Source organism: Schistocerca americana, chromosome 3 (assembly GCF_021461395.2).
Source record: "Schistocerca americana isolate TAMUIC-IGC-003095 chromosome 3, iqSchAmer2.1, whole genome shotgun sequence".
NCBI lineage: Eukaryota > Metazoa > Arthropoda > Insecta > Orthoptera > Acrididae > Schistocerca > Schistocerca americana.
Genome location: NC_060121.1, coordinates 873,764,208 through 873,779,964, shown reverse-complemented (window position 1 = coordinate 873,779,964; position 15,757 = coordinate 873,764,208). Strand labels below are relative to the sequence as shown.

Below are 15,757 nucleotides of genomic sequence, written 5' to 3'. Positions count from 1 at the left end.
GGCACACTTTTATGAGCCTTCATCATTTCTTACTTGGGTCCGATGTCTTTTGCCATAACATCTATGATGACATACAATTTTCTACCAGTGGATATGATAATAAAAGAGTTGCTCAAATTATTCTTTACTGTTGACACAATAGTGTTAGCCTAAGTGAGTACATTGGCTTCATTTTTTATTTGCTTGATGGTGACCTGTGTGATTAAAAGTGGTAGCCAGTAAAGTTTGTTTTAAAGGAGCGATTTTAAATATTTACAGACTGTGAGGCACCAGCTACGTAAAACTGACAGGACTGAGCATAATGCTAATTTCAAGCTGAGTAAGTTGATCACTCCTGAAAGAGATACAGTTCAGCTGACTTGTTGGTGTCATTCACTGGTGTGTACAAGGGTATGATTACCACCTGTGTTTACTCCATTGCCTCCCCCACACCACACCTCTCCATTGTATATTGCTAGTATTCTTTCAGCTCTGATTTTTCAAGATTAAAGCCTTTTCCTGCTTTAATTTTTGACAAATAGTGTTTTGAGAGAAAATTATAGCTGATCATATGTGACATCATTTCTCTGTGATTTGCTGTATCCACAATGAAGATGTGTTTTTTGTACACTATGCAGAAATATAACTTTTGAAACCTGCTGTGGTAGAAAAACTGTTGTAGAGCCATCAAATAGTAATTTATCCACTGTTAGATTTGTATTCGTTTTGATACAGCATAGTGACCCAGAATAGTATTTAACAGTTTTTCATACAGAGTTTTTTCAGTTGTGAATTATAAATTTTTGTCCAGTGAATTACAACCTCGTAGGAAAAATGATTTTGTTTATAAATTAAGCAGTAATTACTCCTTTTTCCACATCTTTACCAAAAAAGGGAAGACTGTTCTTTAGCTGCCCACATCTACACAGTTTACACACCTTAATTCTTCAATCAGAATTTGTCCTCTTCATTGCTTGCACTTTCTGTCTTTGGCCATAAGTGCCTCTTCCAGCTGCAGTCTACATCCCCTTGTTAAGTCTTTTTATTTATTTTTCTGTTTAATACAGAAGTAGTTTCAAAATTGTCATGTAACATGAAATTTAGTTACGAGCAGTTTTTATTGGTGACTTAAAGGGTGAGTGTTGAGGTCTTGACTCGTGAGGACACAGACAGTTCCTTCTCCATCTTTGACCAGGTTTATAACTCATGTTCAGCTGATGCCCTAGTCATCTGTCACAATGTCCTCAGTCGAGTTCAGCAAAGTGAACATTCAAAGTACCTTGTTTAAAAGTCTCAGGGAGCACCTGTGGTTCTCACACTAAGACAAATTCATAATTATCTAGTATGTTGTGTGTGCTTGAAAATGACTAATCTGTGTCCTAGTTTTGTGTTGCAGACTATTTTGTTAAACATTAACATAGCTTTGATATAGTTAATTTAATGAGTTTAACCATCTTTATAGATCTTTGTGTAACAGATAATATCCTCTGCTTACTAAGTGTTAATTTCCCTCTTATACTGTACTTCCATAAATCCGGAGTCCTGGCTGACTTTCCTCTTTAATCCTGAAATGACTTATTTTCCACATCTCTTTCATCACTTTTGAGTGATTAAGGAACATCTGCTCCCAAAAACTGGGATTTATTTTTCTTGTTCTTTGTGTCTATATGTGCTGCAATTTAGTAAGTATTATATTTTTCTCTTTAGTGTGACTCAGGTACATATTGGAATTTATTTTTCTTGTCAAAGTTCTTTGAGCTTAGGAGTAACTGTAAAGTTATTTATTACGATAAAGTATATTGTCATTGAGCAAAGTGATACAACAGTAATTTTCTTTTCGAATCTTCTTGGGAGATTTCTTTCTACATGTCAGACCAGGAATCAAATCTAGAACTATATTTTTGCAGGGAATACTCTTAACTACTGCACTATCTGGGCATGACTCTTCATTAGTGGGATACTGAACTTTGGCCTGTCCACATCGAATTAGTGATAAAGCACGAGTCAAATGATGCATTTGGAGAAGTGAGTTTGCATCCTTGGCTTAAGTGTACAAGGTTCTTTGCAGTATTAAAAGTGAACATAAATAGTAAAACCTAAACTTGGGGCTGCCCTCACAACTTCAGCTGTTCCAGTACCTCACACGTATATTCCAAATATCACAGAGGCTCTCCTCCACTAACTCTCCTGGAAGAAAGGATATTCCTTATAAATGTCATATCTGCAGTGTAGGGCCTATTGTGTCCAAAGAACAGGTCACGAGTTACGTGGGGGCAGCTCAGTTAGCAGGATCATTGCCTGAAATTACGAGAATCTGGCTGAGAGCCACAGTTTTGATCTGTAAGGACATTTCAAAACAGTACACATCCTGTTGCAGAGTGAAAGATTCATTCTGGGATTTTCTGGTTCTTTCTTTCCCCAGTTCGCATTTTCTCATATAGCTCGTGGCAGTTCCTTATTTCTGACACAGCAAAACGATTTTATTTTTGATAATCCAAAGCTTTGAAGAGAACTTGTGTAATTGAGATTACATTCAGTAGAAAAGTGTGTAGTAATACTGTGTCAAGAGGTGTTCATAAACTGACGTGACACATTTTTGAAAACAATTAATAATTACTGCTTACCAGGACTTAATGCAGACTTCAAGTTCCAGTCACATAAGATGGTATTAGATGCAAATAACAGTGGGTGTGCCCTGGTGTGACCAGTTCAAACCCTGTCTACTAAGTGGAAAAGGAGAGAGGAAGTTCTGGAAGTGCATTTCTGGTCTACAGCCAACAAAACCATCCACCGATATGAATTGGGCATCTACTGTCTGATACAGTACATAATCACAAGTATGAGAACTAAATGATAAAGTACAAAATTTAATTATTTTACATAATAAAGCTTTAGTCACACATAATGGAATAAATGCATGACCAGTACTTAGCTTCTGGTGATGAGGTACTAAGTACTGCCGATAAAAGATTTCATAGTAGTTTCCTCAAACGAATTCTCTTTTTGATACAATTAATAAACACATGGGAAAGATAAAAATCTTATTTTTTTTTTGTCTGACCAGCTGCCTATTTCCATCCATTTCTACTCTGTTATAAGCAAGAAAAATTTAAAATTATTGGCAACTGTGTTAAAAATTAAAACTAGAGAGATTTTGTGTACTTTTCAGGCATGTAGTGAAAGAGAGGGAAGAGAAACCTCTCATTAAGTGTACAAGACATAGTCCGAATTTGTCGTTTCTAAGTTAACACCTACCTTACGCAGGCCTCTCGACAGCTGATGCGCCATCTTCACCGGCGGACACAGAGTCGACGGCCGCACCCAGCCCACCCGGAGTCAGTGCGACCGGCGGTGCACCGTCGCCCGCGCCGTCTGCTGACATCGAGATGGAGGCGTGCGGCAGTCCCGCTACGCCGGCAACACCCGCCGCCACGGAGGACATCATCCGTGACCAGCAGCGGCGCATCGAGGAGCTGCAACGCCAGCTGCACCAGTCACAGATGCAGTTGCAGCTGCAGAAGATGCGCAGCAAAGCAGCCGCGGCGGCGGCTGCGGCGCAGACGCAGACCCGGGCGGCCGGCGCAGCGGGTACTGTTGCGGCACCTACCGCCGTATCGCAGCCGCAGAAGCTCATCCTGCAGCAGCACCTCCAGCACAAGAAGGCCCAGCAGCAGCTGCAGCAGCAACTGCAGCAGCTGCAGCAGCAGCAGCAGCAGCAGCAGCAGCAGAGGCAGCAGCAGGCTCAGCAGCAGCAGCAACAGCATGCTGCCTTTCAGCAGCAGCAGCAGCAGCAGCAGCAACAACAACAACAACAACAGCAGCAACAGCAGCAGCAGCAGCAGCAGGTATGTGAACGAAGTTGACAGTAGCCCATGAAGTGTGCAGTCGACGTCAGTGTAAAATGGTGAAATATTGATTGTAATTTTTTCATGTGTCAGTGTAAAATTTTTAACCATATTTAAAGGTGAGAGGCAAAGATGCTCTGTTTTGTTCTGCAATATTTATTTATTAGTAACCAGTTTTAGCTTATTGGTCTATATGACCTGACAGACAGGGTGAGGAGCAATCTGCAGCTGCTTGCTGATGACACTCTTGGTGTATTGGAAGGTGTCGTTGTTGAGTGTCTGTGGGAGGATACAAGATAACTTAGACAAAATTTTTAGTTGATGTGGTGAATGGCACCTAACTCTAAATGTAGGGGGGAGAAAAAAATTCCTGTAATGTTTGAATACAGCATTAGTAGTGTGCTGCTCAACATAGTCACATCGATTAAATATCTAGGCATAATGTTGCAAAGCGATACGAAATGGAATGAGCAACTAAGGATGATACTAGTGAGAATTTTAAGAAAGTGTGGTTCATCGGTAAAGGAGACCGCATGTAGAATACTAGTGTGACCCATTCTTGTGTACTGCTTGAGTGTTTGGGATTCCTACCAGGTCACACAGAAGGAAACATCGAAGTGATTCAGAGGTGGGCTACAAGACTTTTTACCGGTACATTCAATCAACACTGTTTTGTGAACTCAGTGGGAATCCCTGTAGGAGAGGCAACATTCTTTTTGGTGGACAATGTTGAGAAAAGTTAGAGAAGCAGCATTTGAAACTGACTGTAGAATGATTTTACTGTCACAATTGTACATTTTGTTTAAGGACATCAAAGATAAGATAAAATAAATTAGGGTTTGTATGGAGGCATATAGGCAGTTATTTTTCCTTTGCTGTACTTGCAAGTGGAGCAGGAAAGGAAATGACTAATAGTCATGCCCGGTAGCCTCTACTGTGCACCGTACGGTGGCTCATGGAGTATGTATGTAGGTGTAGTCAAGTAACAGCTGACTAGTGTCCACAAAGGCACAAGTGTGCACAAAAACCAAAGTTGAAATTCCGTGTTTTTCAAATTTTGATTTCTTGTGCACTGGTGCTTTGCAGATGCTAGCCAGTTATTACCTGATGATGGCGTAGTAAGCTAATGAGTGGTTATTAATAAACAAACACAAGTGGAATGAAACTATATCTGTGAATATAAACTTGTCATACCAAGAGCCGGCATAAATATCCATTAACATCATTTTCAAATCATTTGAATTCTTGTACAGAAGATACCTCAAAATTTACAACAAAACTGTTTTTAATAACAGTCATTTAGAAGTTTTACGTATTTTACTCACATTACCATGGTATATTTACAAAATACTCACTGTAGTTCACATGCTCTACAGAACAGTATAGTTGAGTTTTCTTGTTCAAACTGTGAAATTGTCATCCATGAATATTTAGCGCTTTTCAACTGGCAGGGTAAAGTGAGTCAAATTTCCGTGCTGAATATTTTCATGCCCTTTATGTTTATCATAAATTTTAAAAGCCATATGTTTTATTGTCTGTGCATAGAATATTAATTGACATTTTGAGACCATAGAATTTTTTGTGATGGATGCTGCAATTGTGTAAAAAATGGAAAGCATCAAGTGTATATTGGTTTTCGTAGAAGATCTCTTAAAGGTTCTAGAATTTTTAAATTTTTTAACATAGGGTGGCACGTGTTCCTTTTTATTGAGGTCATAGAAACTGTGACAGTTTACTAAAGGATAGTGCTTATGCATTTGGAAGCTGAAAGACAAATTGCATTGCTGCTTGCAAGGATGTTTGATGACCAGGTGAGCTGTATTTTCTTTGCCACACACAATTTTCGTAATTCTTGGAGCTAGCAACATAATGGTCCTCATACAAATAGTTACCGGGTACACTCTGGAACAGGTTATTATGTCATGCGCACTGTTGTGGACGTATACACCTGCTGGAAATGCTGCCAGTGCTTTTACAGCTTGTGCAAAAACCTCGTTGATCAAGCTATTCTTTGAGATGGAGAAAAAATGATAATTGCTGAGTAACAGATCCTGCTACAACTTTCTTTTTTTTTTTTTTTGGGGGGGGGGGGGATTAAAATGTTTTCACCTAAGAGTGGTTACCAAATATTGCAGTGTGTGGGTGTGTATTGTTCTGGTGAAAGGCAGCTTTGCATATTGTTCGTTCTGAATGACATGCCTGTTTGCCTGTTAAGTGTTTTGAGGATAGACCTTAGATATTAACCACAATCTCTGCACAGTAACATTCACTATTACTGTGCCTCTTATACCTGCTTGCTCACAGAAGACAGTTGCCTTCATTTTTTTCTTGCGTATTGACCTTTTTGGAAAGATTGCAGCTTTGAAATTTTGAATGATACAACTGTACTGTTTGTTGCTTAATCTTCGCACACACACAAGGCAGCCATGTTTCATTCTTAAATCATTATGGGAGGGCAGTGGGGGTTGGAATGAATTCTCTCTCTCTCTTCCTGGCATCAATAAAAAGTGTGCGTGTAGATATAATTCTGTGTGGACGTATCTTTTGAAATTTTCAGCCTTGCTCAGTTTCTGATAATTCAGTTTCTCTTTATAATTCAGCCCATTGCTCCCAGTTGTTAATTCATTCATTTCATTCACTGTTTCATTGACCCATTCTTTCACTCACATTGTTCCATGTACACCTGCAAGAATCAGAACCTTCAAGAACTTGGAACGAGTCAAGGTATTCGTGAACAGAAGTGAAGCAATTCTTCAAAAAATGAATCTGTAAACTGCATTGCCAGTGAACTGTCACTGTAATGTTTTGTACTATGTAGGATGAGTGTAGCAGAAAAGCTGCTACTCTAGAAATAGCTGTTGTCTAAACAAACAATGGAAAATACAGGATGGATTGTATTGTTGTACTAAACAGCCACTCCTCTTTCCTGTTAGTAGCTTAATATTTGCTTGATTGCATTGGCATTTTTCCATAGAAAATAATTACTTACATCAGTGGCAACAGAAGTCTGTTTACATTACAACAAACTTTGTTGATTTGTAGAAGGTGTGAGTATTGAAATACATTTTTAACTTTCTTTTAGGTGTGTTTTTAACTTTCTTTTCAATTGAAAAATGTAGGAGCAGTGTAAGTATGAGCAGTTGTGAAGATAGGCCTGATGCTCCTCTCATCATCTCGCACTTTGATACGTGTGGTATCTGTGGATGATTCAGAGCCCCCAGCTAACTCAAGTATCGATACAGAGAATCCGTCAGAGATATTAGAGTTCTAGGTGACAGCCACAGCTCATGATTATGCCAGGTGCAGCATCTGCAGCAAGTATGAGAGATGGCGTTACCCTCTGTTGAGTGTTTACTGGTATACCACAGCCCAGTTATTGTAGCCAGTCTTTTAGTAGTCACTGAAGCCTTATGCACATACCATTGGATAGCAGAAATCAAACAATGGAAAATGCAGAATGCAATGTAATAATTTTATGAAAATGAAAGTTGTCACTCACCATATAACGGAGATGCTAAGTCGCACATAGGCACAACAAAAAGACTGTCACAAATAAAGCTTTCAGCCCATAAGACCTTCATCAAAAAATAGATGACACACACACACACACACACACACACACACACACACACACGCCCACACACACGCGCGCGCGTGCGGAACGGCAACTCACACACACATGACTGCAGTCTCAGGCAACTGTAGCCAAACTGCCTGAGGCTGCACTTGTGTGTGTGTGTGTGTGTGTGTGTGTGTGTGTGTGTGTGTGTGTGTGTGTGTGTGTGCGTGCGCCATCTATTTTTGGTGAAGGCCTTACTGGCTGAAAACTTTGTTTGTGACAGTCCTTTTGTTGTGCGTATCTGCGACTCAGCATCTCCACCATTAAATAGCATAATACCGTGACCTTGACTGGGTAATGTTTTGTGATATGGCCTTATCCCTGGATTGTGATATATGCTTAGACAACTCGGCTACGCTCTGGACTTATGTTGTTTATTAATTTACCTTGTGATCTCCACTGTCAGTTATCATCAGAACCATCTCTTTTGTTCCACTGGTGTAAGATTTCTGAAATATGTGAAACTTAGTTCACTCGTGAAGACCCATAAATGCTGGGAAAGAAGCTTCTTAGTGTTACTTTATAACATCCTCAATAGATTTTAATATTTTATAAAAGCTTGCAGCCCCAGCAAGACCACAGTTTTAACATAAACACGTTCACACCGACTGCCACCCAAGTGCAGTTAATCATTCCTATCGAAAGTGTTTGTTGATAGAGGTGTTAAATCTGGAGGTGGGCTTTTAACTGCTGCAGTCACATTGTATTTATTATGATTGTAATTCAAATAATAATTCAGCTCATCTAAATAATAATTCAGCTCCAAATTTCCTCTGAGTAAAACAGTGTTATTTGTATTTAGTCACTAGAAATTATTTCATACTCTATCACCATTTGCCATGTTGCTACAACTAATTTCATCATTAAATTCATACAGATCATGTCACAGCTGCTTTCAACTGTATTGCTCACTTACTTAACTTTGAAAAATGCCTACTCTTCTATAGATGTGTGGTACAGTGGTATTCATCACACTGCATTGTACCAGTTATTTTTTTCTATTACTTGCAGTTCACATGATACGGCATTTACAAAATTATAAATGTGTTTCTGCTTGTACAGTGTTTAGTAATGAGCTTAAAAATTTAAGAATTCTTTTAAACAAATACGTGTTTTAAGATTTTTTGACTTATTCTGCATCCAATAGGTCCATTTCACTTAGGATCTCGAGAAGTAACTTCAGCGTATTTATCGTTTTTTGCAAATATGTATTACGTTTTCTTGTTTTATGACACGTTCTACATTGGTGAGACTCAGCATCTCCGCCATTAGATAGCGTAATACTTTGACCTTGCCTGGGTAATGTTTTGTGATATGGCCTTACCCCTGGATTGTGATATATGCTTAGACAACTTGGCTATGCTCTGGACTTATATTGTTTATTAATTTACCTTGTGATCTCCACTGTGTGTCAAAAATTATATCTAATATGATCCAAAGAAACATATTGAAATCTACTGTTCCAGTACATGTTAACAACAATGTCTGAAATTTCCTTTTTGAGTTATGGAAATGTGAATTTCTTTTACAAAACTATGACCCATGCACTAAGTGTTTTGTTTTTGTCTTTAGCTACTAGACAGCACTGCATGTTTCACAAAGGTAGTAAACAAAACACATACATTTTGTATTAATTCACATAAATCTACCTTACGATGGAGGTTTAGACCTCTGAAATGTGTAGTGGAAATAAAATAAAATGTGACAAGTAACAGTAAACTTGTCCCAATCACTATCAATAACAGTCACAGCAAAGCCTAACTTAAAATGTTTGCATTTAAAGGCTTAATAATTTCCAAAATAAAATCTTCATCTCAAATATATAGTTTTGAAGCTACTGTAGACAAAAGAAATGCTTATTTATAATTTTGTAACCATCATTTTTGCTGCTACAGTAACTTTGACCAGAAATCGTAGTTAGAAATACCATAGCCTTCCAATTACATACACTTAGTCCATCCAAAGACAGATTCAAGAATAAAGTATAGTTATGTATGTCACAACTGAAATAGAAAGCTGCTCTTCAAGAGAAATCTTTAAGACAATTCGTATTTGTTTTAACAGGTCATTAATGCCAAGGCAAGCCTTGCAGCCTTCCTCCAGAGTCAGAACAGCCATCACCAGCAACAGCAACAACAGCAGAACAACAACAACAGTAACCATAACAGCAGCAGCAGCAGCAGCAGTAGCAACAACAACAACAACAACAACAACAATCAAAACAGTAACACGAACAACATGCTTGTCGGTAGCAACTCTAGCAGTACAGCAAATGGCCAGAGTGGCCACCCACTCATCCGCCGCAGCATCGTGCTGGACCAGCAGCAGGCAGCGCTTGTCCTCAACCACATCAACCTGCAGAAGGTCGCTGCTGCGGCTGCCGCCGCAAGTGTCAATGGGCTCACGCAGCCTGGCCACCACAGGTATGGCACGTAACGAGTTCTGCTCACTTTGTAGCTTTTTTCTTTATTTATTTAGCAGCTAATTAACTGGCACTACCCAGGTGCGTATGTATCGTGAACTTCCAGCGTGCTGGAATAATTGCAGGTCAGCAACTTCTGTTAATCAGTACAACAGAAAACCAACCAAAGTTGCAAATTTCACTTTTTTTATTTACTCGATGACTTGTTTTGGGCTGGGAGCCGTACTAGTTTTGGGCTGGGAGCCATTTTCAAATCATCCAGATAGTTGATACGGTATTTCTAAAAATACAAGACCCGTGTCAAGAAAAATATACACATATTATGAACTGCAAATGAACAGTTACGATGCATACAGAATTATCTGTATTTTTGGAAACACCATTTTGACTATCTGGATAATTTGAAAATGGGAAAAAAGTGAAATTTCCAACTTTGGCTGATGGTTCCCCATTGTACTTGTATTTATACCATCTTATATTAGATAGGAGAAGGAACAAAATCTATATACTATTTGCTTTCAATTATTTTTACGTATTGCCCCAGGCATGCCTTTACCCCTCCTTAATAGTGACATACTTTCCGTAGATTGTGGGACATGTTATACCAAGTTTGAAATTTTTCCACGCATTCCAGAGTTGGATGGCTCAGGATTATAGGTACGTAACCCACATTTCTCTGGAAAAATGTGAGAGATAACAAACATGTATTTCTTTTATTGCGTATATAAATAAATAACAGACATATAAATCATTCAAATAATTGAACTACTAAACATTTTAATAATAATTACAGAGGGTTATGTATGTCTTGCGAAATAAAACTTCTTGATTAAGGTTTGTTGGCGCTGGTAAGTTACAAATGATACACTTACCAAGAACAAAAACCATTTATCCAAATCTGTCATTTTTGTAGAGTCCAGTAACAGTATTATTTTCAACCCTTGTTGCTGTTGTTGTTGTCTTCAGTCCTGAGACTGGTTTGTTGCAGCTCTCCATGCTACTCTATCCTGTGCAAGCTGCTTCATCTCCCAGTACTTACTGCAACGTACATTCTTCTGAATCTGCTTAGTGTATTCATCTCTTGGTCTCCCTCTACGATTTTTACACAGCACGCTGCCCTCCAATGCTAAATTTGTGATCCCTTGATGCCTCAGAACATGACCTACCAACCAGTCCCTTCTTCTTGTCAAGTTGTGCCACAAACTCTTCTTCTCCCCAATTCTGTTCAATGCCTCCTCATTAGTTATGTGATCTACCCATCTAATCTTCAGCATTCTTCTGTAGCACCACATTTTGAAAGCTTCTATTCTCTTCTTGTCCAAACTATTTATCGTCCGTGTTTCACTTCCATACAATCCTACACTCCATACAAATACTTTCAGAAACGACTTCCTGACACTTAAATCTATACTCGATGTTAACAAATTTCTCTTCTTCAGAAATGCTTTCCTTGCCATTGCCAGTCTACATTTTATATCCTCTCTACTTCGACCGTCATCAGTTATTTTGCTCCCCAAATAGCAAAACTCCTTTACTACTTTAAGTGTCTCATTTCCCAATCTAATTCCCTCAGCATCACCCGACTTAATTCGACTACATTCCATTATCCTCGTTTTGCTTTTGTTGATGTTCATCTTATATCCTCCTCTCAAGACACTGTCCATTCCGTTCAACTGCTCTTCCAAGTCATTTGCTGTCTCTGACAGAATTACAATGTCATCGGCGAACCTCAACGTTTTTATTTCCTCTCCATGGACTTTAATACCTACTCCGAATTTTTCTTTTGTTTCCTTTATTGCTTGCTCAATATACAGATTGAATAACATCGGGGAGAGGCTACAACCCTGTCTCACTCCCTTCCCAACTGCTGCATCCCTTTCATGCCCCTCGATTCTTATAACTGCCATCTGCTTTCTGTACAAATTGTAAATAGCCTTTCGCTCCCGTTATTTTACCCCTGCCACCTTTAGAATTTGAAAGAGAGTATTCCAGTCAACATTGTCAAAAGCTGTCTCTAAGTCTACAAATGCTAGAAATGTAGGTTTGCCTTTCCTTAATCTATTTTCTAAGATAAGTCGTAGGGTCAGTATTGCCTCACGTGTTCCAACATTTCTGCGGAATCCAAACTGATCTTCTCCGAGGGTGGCTTCTACCAGTTTTTCCATTCGTCTGTAAAGAATTCGCGTTAGTATTTTGCAGCTGTGATTCATTAAACTGTTAGTTCGGTAATTTTCACATCTGCCAACACCTGCTTTCTTTGGGATTGGAATTATTATATTCTTCTTGAAGTCTGAGGGTATTTCGCCTGTCTCATACCCTTAGGTTGCTAATAATGGTGCACAGGTGACATATACTATAAGAAAGCCTTCTTTTCTTTTGTATTTCCTTTGCTTTATTGGTAAAGTGTTGGTACGGATTCCAGTTCAGAGCTTTGTGACTTTTCTCTGTTTGGTTTTTGCTTATTTATTTCTATTAAGGGAGAAACTTCTTTGAAATTATATTCAGATAAATGGCTCTTTGTTTTCTTATTTTACAGCTACAGCCAACAAATGTTGAGCCTATGTACTTTTTCCCCATTTGCAGACTTCATTTGGTTTGTGATGTGTTTTTCCAAAACTGAACATGAGAAAAAGTGCCATTAAGTCTTTTATTAACCACAAGTGTGGCTTCTTTTTCTTTGTTGACTGCATCACAGCTTACAGTCATCTGTGTGGTACCTATACAGGTAATCACCTTGAACTTTGGAGGGTAAATGACAGGAGCAAAATTACTTTAATGCTTATGTTTTGCCCTCCACAGGAATCACTGTCCAAATTAAGTATTCATTTAGTTTTAGAAAGGTAGCTTATCTGTCTCTATAAACTTGATGCTATTTCTGGGCCACCAGTGGGTACAATACCTTCATCTAAGACATACATGTATCCCATATTCAAAATATCACGAATCCCAAGGTTATGCACCCAGAACTGGCATTTATAATAAAGCATACCTCTTGTTAGTACTGGAGAAGGTATAGTCCTCTCAAAGTGAAACATCAATACCGGGTGAGTACCACTGCTTGATTCCCTTGCCTGGACATCTCTTGACTTATCTGATTGTGATTGCTGCAACTGGATATTATGCTCTTGTTTCTGAACCTTCTGACAAGGAATTCTGTTAATAATGAAGCTTATCACATCACTGACTTATACCTTTTACTGGGTGATGAAAATATACATTGAACTAAGTATTAAAACTGTGCTGATATAGATAACAGTGATACAGGAGTAGTGTTCACAGATTTACAGTCAGGTTGATAAATGTTGCATGTCTTAGACATATTCAGATGTGGTACAAGGTACTACTGACAAGTATCTTTTCAGCAGTAATGTAATTGTATGCAGGAAATTTCTTTATGAAACTGCCAACAGTAACTTCTTGTTCTTGACTTGTCTCTTCAGTTCAATGCCAGGATTATAGTTATACCAGAAATTTACAGTGCGCCCTTGAAGAACTTACTATGTACATCACGATCTGCCCGCCTCCATTTCATCTTGCAGAAAGCAAGTTTGTATCATCACCTTAGGAGATGGATTTCCTTTTATGTATTTATTTTCATCTCCGACACTTTTGTTCAACCCATTATTAAGACTTTTTCATCACCCAACCCGTTTTGCAATAGCTAGAAAATACTGGCTCTCAATTTTTGTAACATATTCTATCATTGTAATTTTTAGGACAAATGTGGGACACTTTTAAATATGACTGTACTGGAATGACCTTAATAATTGTCAGCATATGCACCTCATCACTTTGGTGCTTCAGATTCCTCATGTACTTTTTTCACTGACTGAATTTGGTACTCTTTTACTTCTTCCTGTGATGAACTACTCTCCCCTAATGGCTCATAATCCCTGGCTGTCTGAATAATCAATATTTCTGTCACCAAAGTTTATGTTTGTATCTGAAACTCCAAACATAACATAAAAAAAGGAAATGCATGACCCATATAATGATTTATATGATTATGTAACAAACTAATGATTGCATCCACTTGGAGTTTTCAAGCATCAAATTTGTGCTGTACTTTCTTTGGAGTTTGGTCTCGTCTCGTGCCAGTTCCATTTGAGTCCGACAACTTTCTTATGATGGTATCCCCACTAGATGGCACAGCAGTCTAACTTTTTAATGTTGTGGGTTAGGACCTATTGCTCTGAGCTATACAGTTGCACATGCCTGTCTTCTGCTTCACTCCCAGTTTCCTGACAAATGACCAGGGAAACGAGTCTTATATTTTAATGTTCTGTGTCTTTTACATTATACATTCTGATATGTTCCACATCATGAGAATCATCTCATTTTTCTGTCTATTAAATGAAAACTGAATCTAATCTAAGTCTCAGTCCCTTAATACTTTTTTCCAGATACTGAGCAATACATGTATAGGTGCGGGTGAATCATGAGCTACTGTGTCAGCACATGCACCAGCTCTGCACTGATTTTGTATGGTTGGGGAAGGAGCCAGTTTGGACATATAGTTACTGCTCCTGCGGACACACCCCTCGTTTGACACAGTTCAGAAGATATCAAGTGAGCTGTGGGTGCCCTATTTGGTGATGAAGAAAGTAGGTGGTAAGAAACTTCTGACCCGTCGGAGCCATAAAATTGTGTGGAACATACACAAGTTTGTCAAGGACGAGGCTGATCTAAAGCAACCCATAAATTTGAGATGTGTTCTGTCATGTGTTGCCAAATGTGTGATTGACAAGAGAAACCTACATCACTTATCACACCAAATAAGAACAATCATAGAGAAAAACTGAAAGCAAAGTTGATGATTCATGAGTTATTTGGAATATGATATAAGGCTTCTACAAATTGGTTGCTGAATGCCTAACAATGAGCACTTTACTTACAGTGTTAAAATAAGATAAACAACTGGGAGCTTCTGTGTTCTACAAAGAGAGTCTTGACTCATGCGTCAACATACTGGGACTCAGTCATAAAAGAGGTGGCTGAGATTAGAATGAACAGCAACAATTTCAACAGAGACCAGGGCTACACACTGAGTAGGGTGTGGGGGCAGGCTTTGGATGTCAAAATGAAGGAACATTGGACGCTTAACGCTTGTAGGAGGCAGGAGCGGCAGCTTCAGATGTGGCACTGGCCCTTTGTGCCACCTGACCTCACTCAGTCTCGCGGTGGGCTGGAGCTGACCAACTTGCCTTCCGCGCATGCATCGTTTCGGCCCTTTCTGATTGGTGCCAGCAGCTGTAATTGTAGGTATGTAAGTGGGAAATAGTGGCAGTCCCAGCAGTCAGTGGTTTTACTCCTGACGATGATGGTGGAGCTATCCATCGAAAGCTCAAGAATTTTATTGGAATTGACACGACTTGAAAACCGAGAAGATTTTATCCAGTCATGCCACCATAAAATACTCCGAGGACACGTGTGGTTTTCTTTTTATTATGTATGTCATTGGCCTATTTCAACCTTTAATGATTTTCAAGCAATTGAAAACAATATTATAAACAACAACAGCAACAATATTATAAAACAATATTATAAAAAGGATAAGGATAATTGCTACTCGCCATATAGTGAAGATACTGTGTCACAGATAGACACAACAAAATGAGATTTCATCCAACAGGGCGTTTGTAAAAAATAGACCCCCCCCCTCCCCCTTCCCCCCCCCCCCCCCCCCCCCCCCCACACACACACACACACTCACACACAAATGCAACTCTCTCGTACACGTGACCACAGTCTCTGGGAGCTGAAACCAGTCTGAAAATGACTAAAAGTTGAAATAGGCCATCCACATAGATAATAAAAAGAATACAGCCTACCTGGACCATGACTTGATTCTCAAATCTCTTGCACTAGCACCACATGAATCAATGTCATGTA

The 15,757-nt window shown here is 38.9% G+C and overlaps 1 protein-coding gene across 2 annotated transcripts in view; it reads left to right on the top strand.

Moving 5' to 3' along the window:
• The window catches only part of LOC124607345 (myocardin-related transcription factor A-like), a 131,730-nt gene that overhangs the window by 103,471 nt on the left and 12,502 nt on the right, over nt 1-15,757 (top strand). Inside the window, exons 7-8 of one of the 2 annotated variants that reach the window (XM_047139651.1) lie at nt 3,244-3,824; nt 9,508-9,866. In XM_047139651.1, coding sequence (XP_046995607.1) covers nt 3,244-3,824; nt 9,508-9,866 — 940 coding nt within the window. The remainder of the gene's footprint in view (nt 1-3,243; nt 3,825-9,507; nt 9,867-15,757) is intronic. The other variant, XM_047139650.1, reaches the window with a different exon arrangement.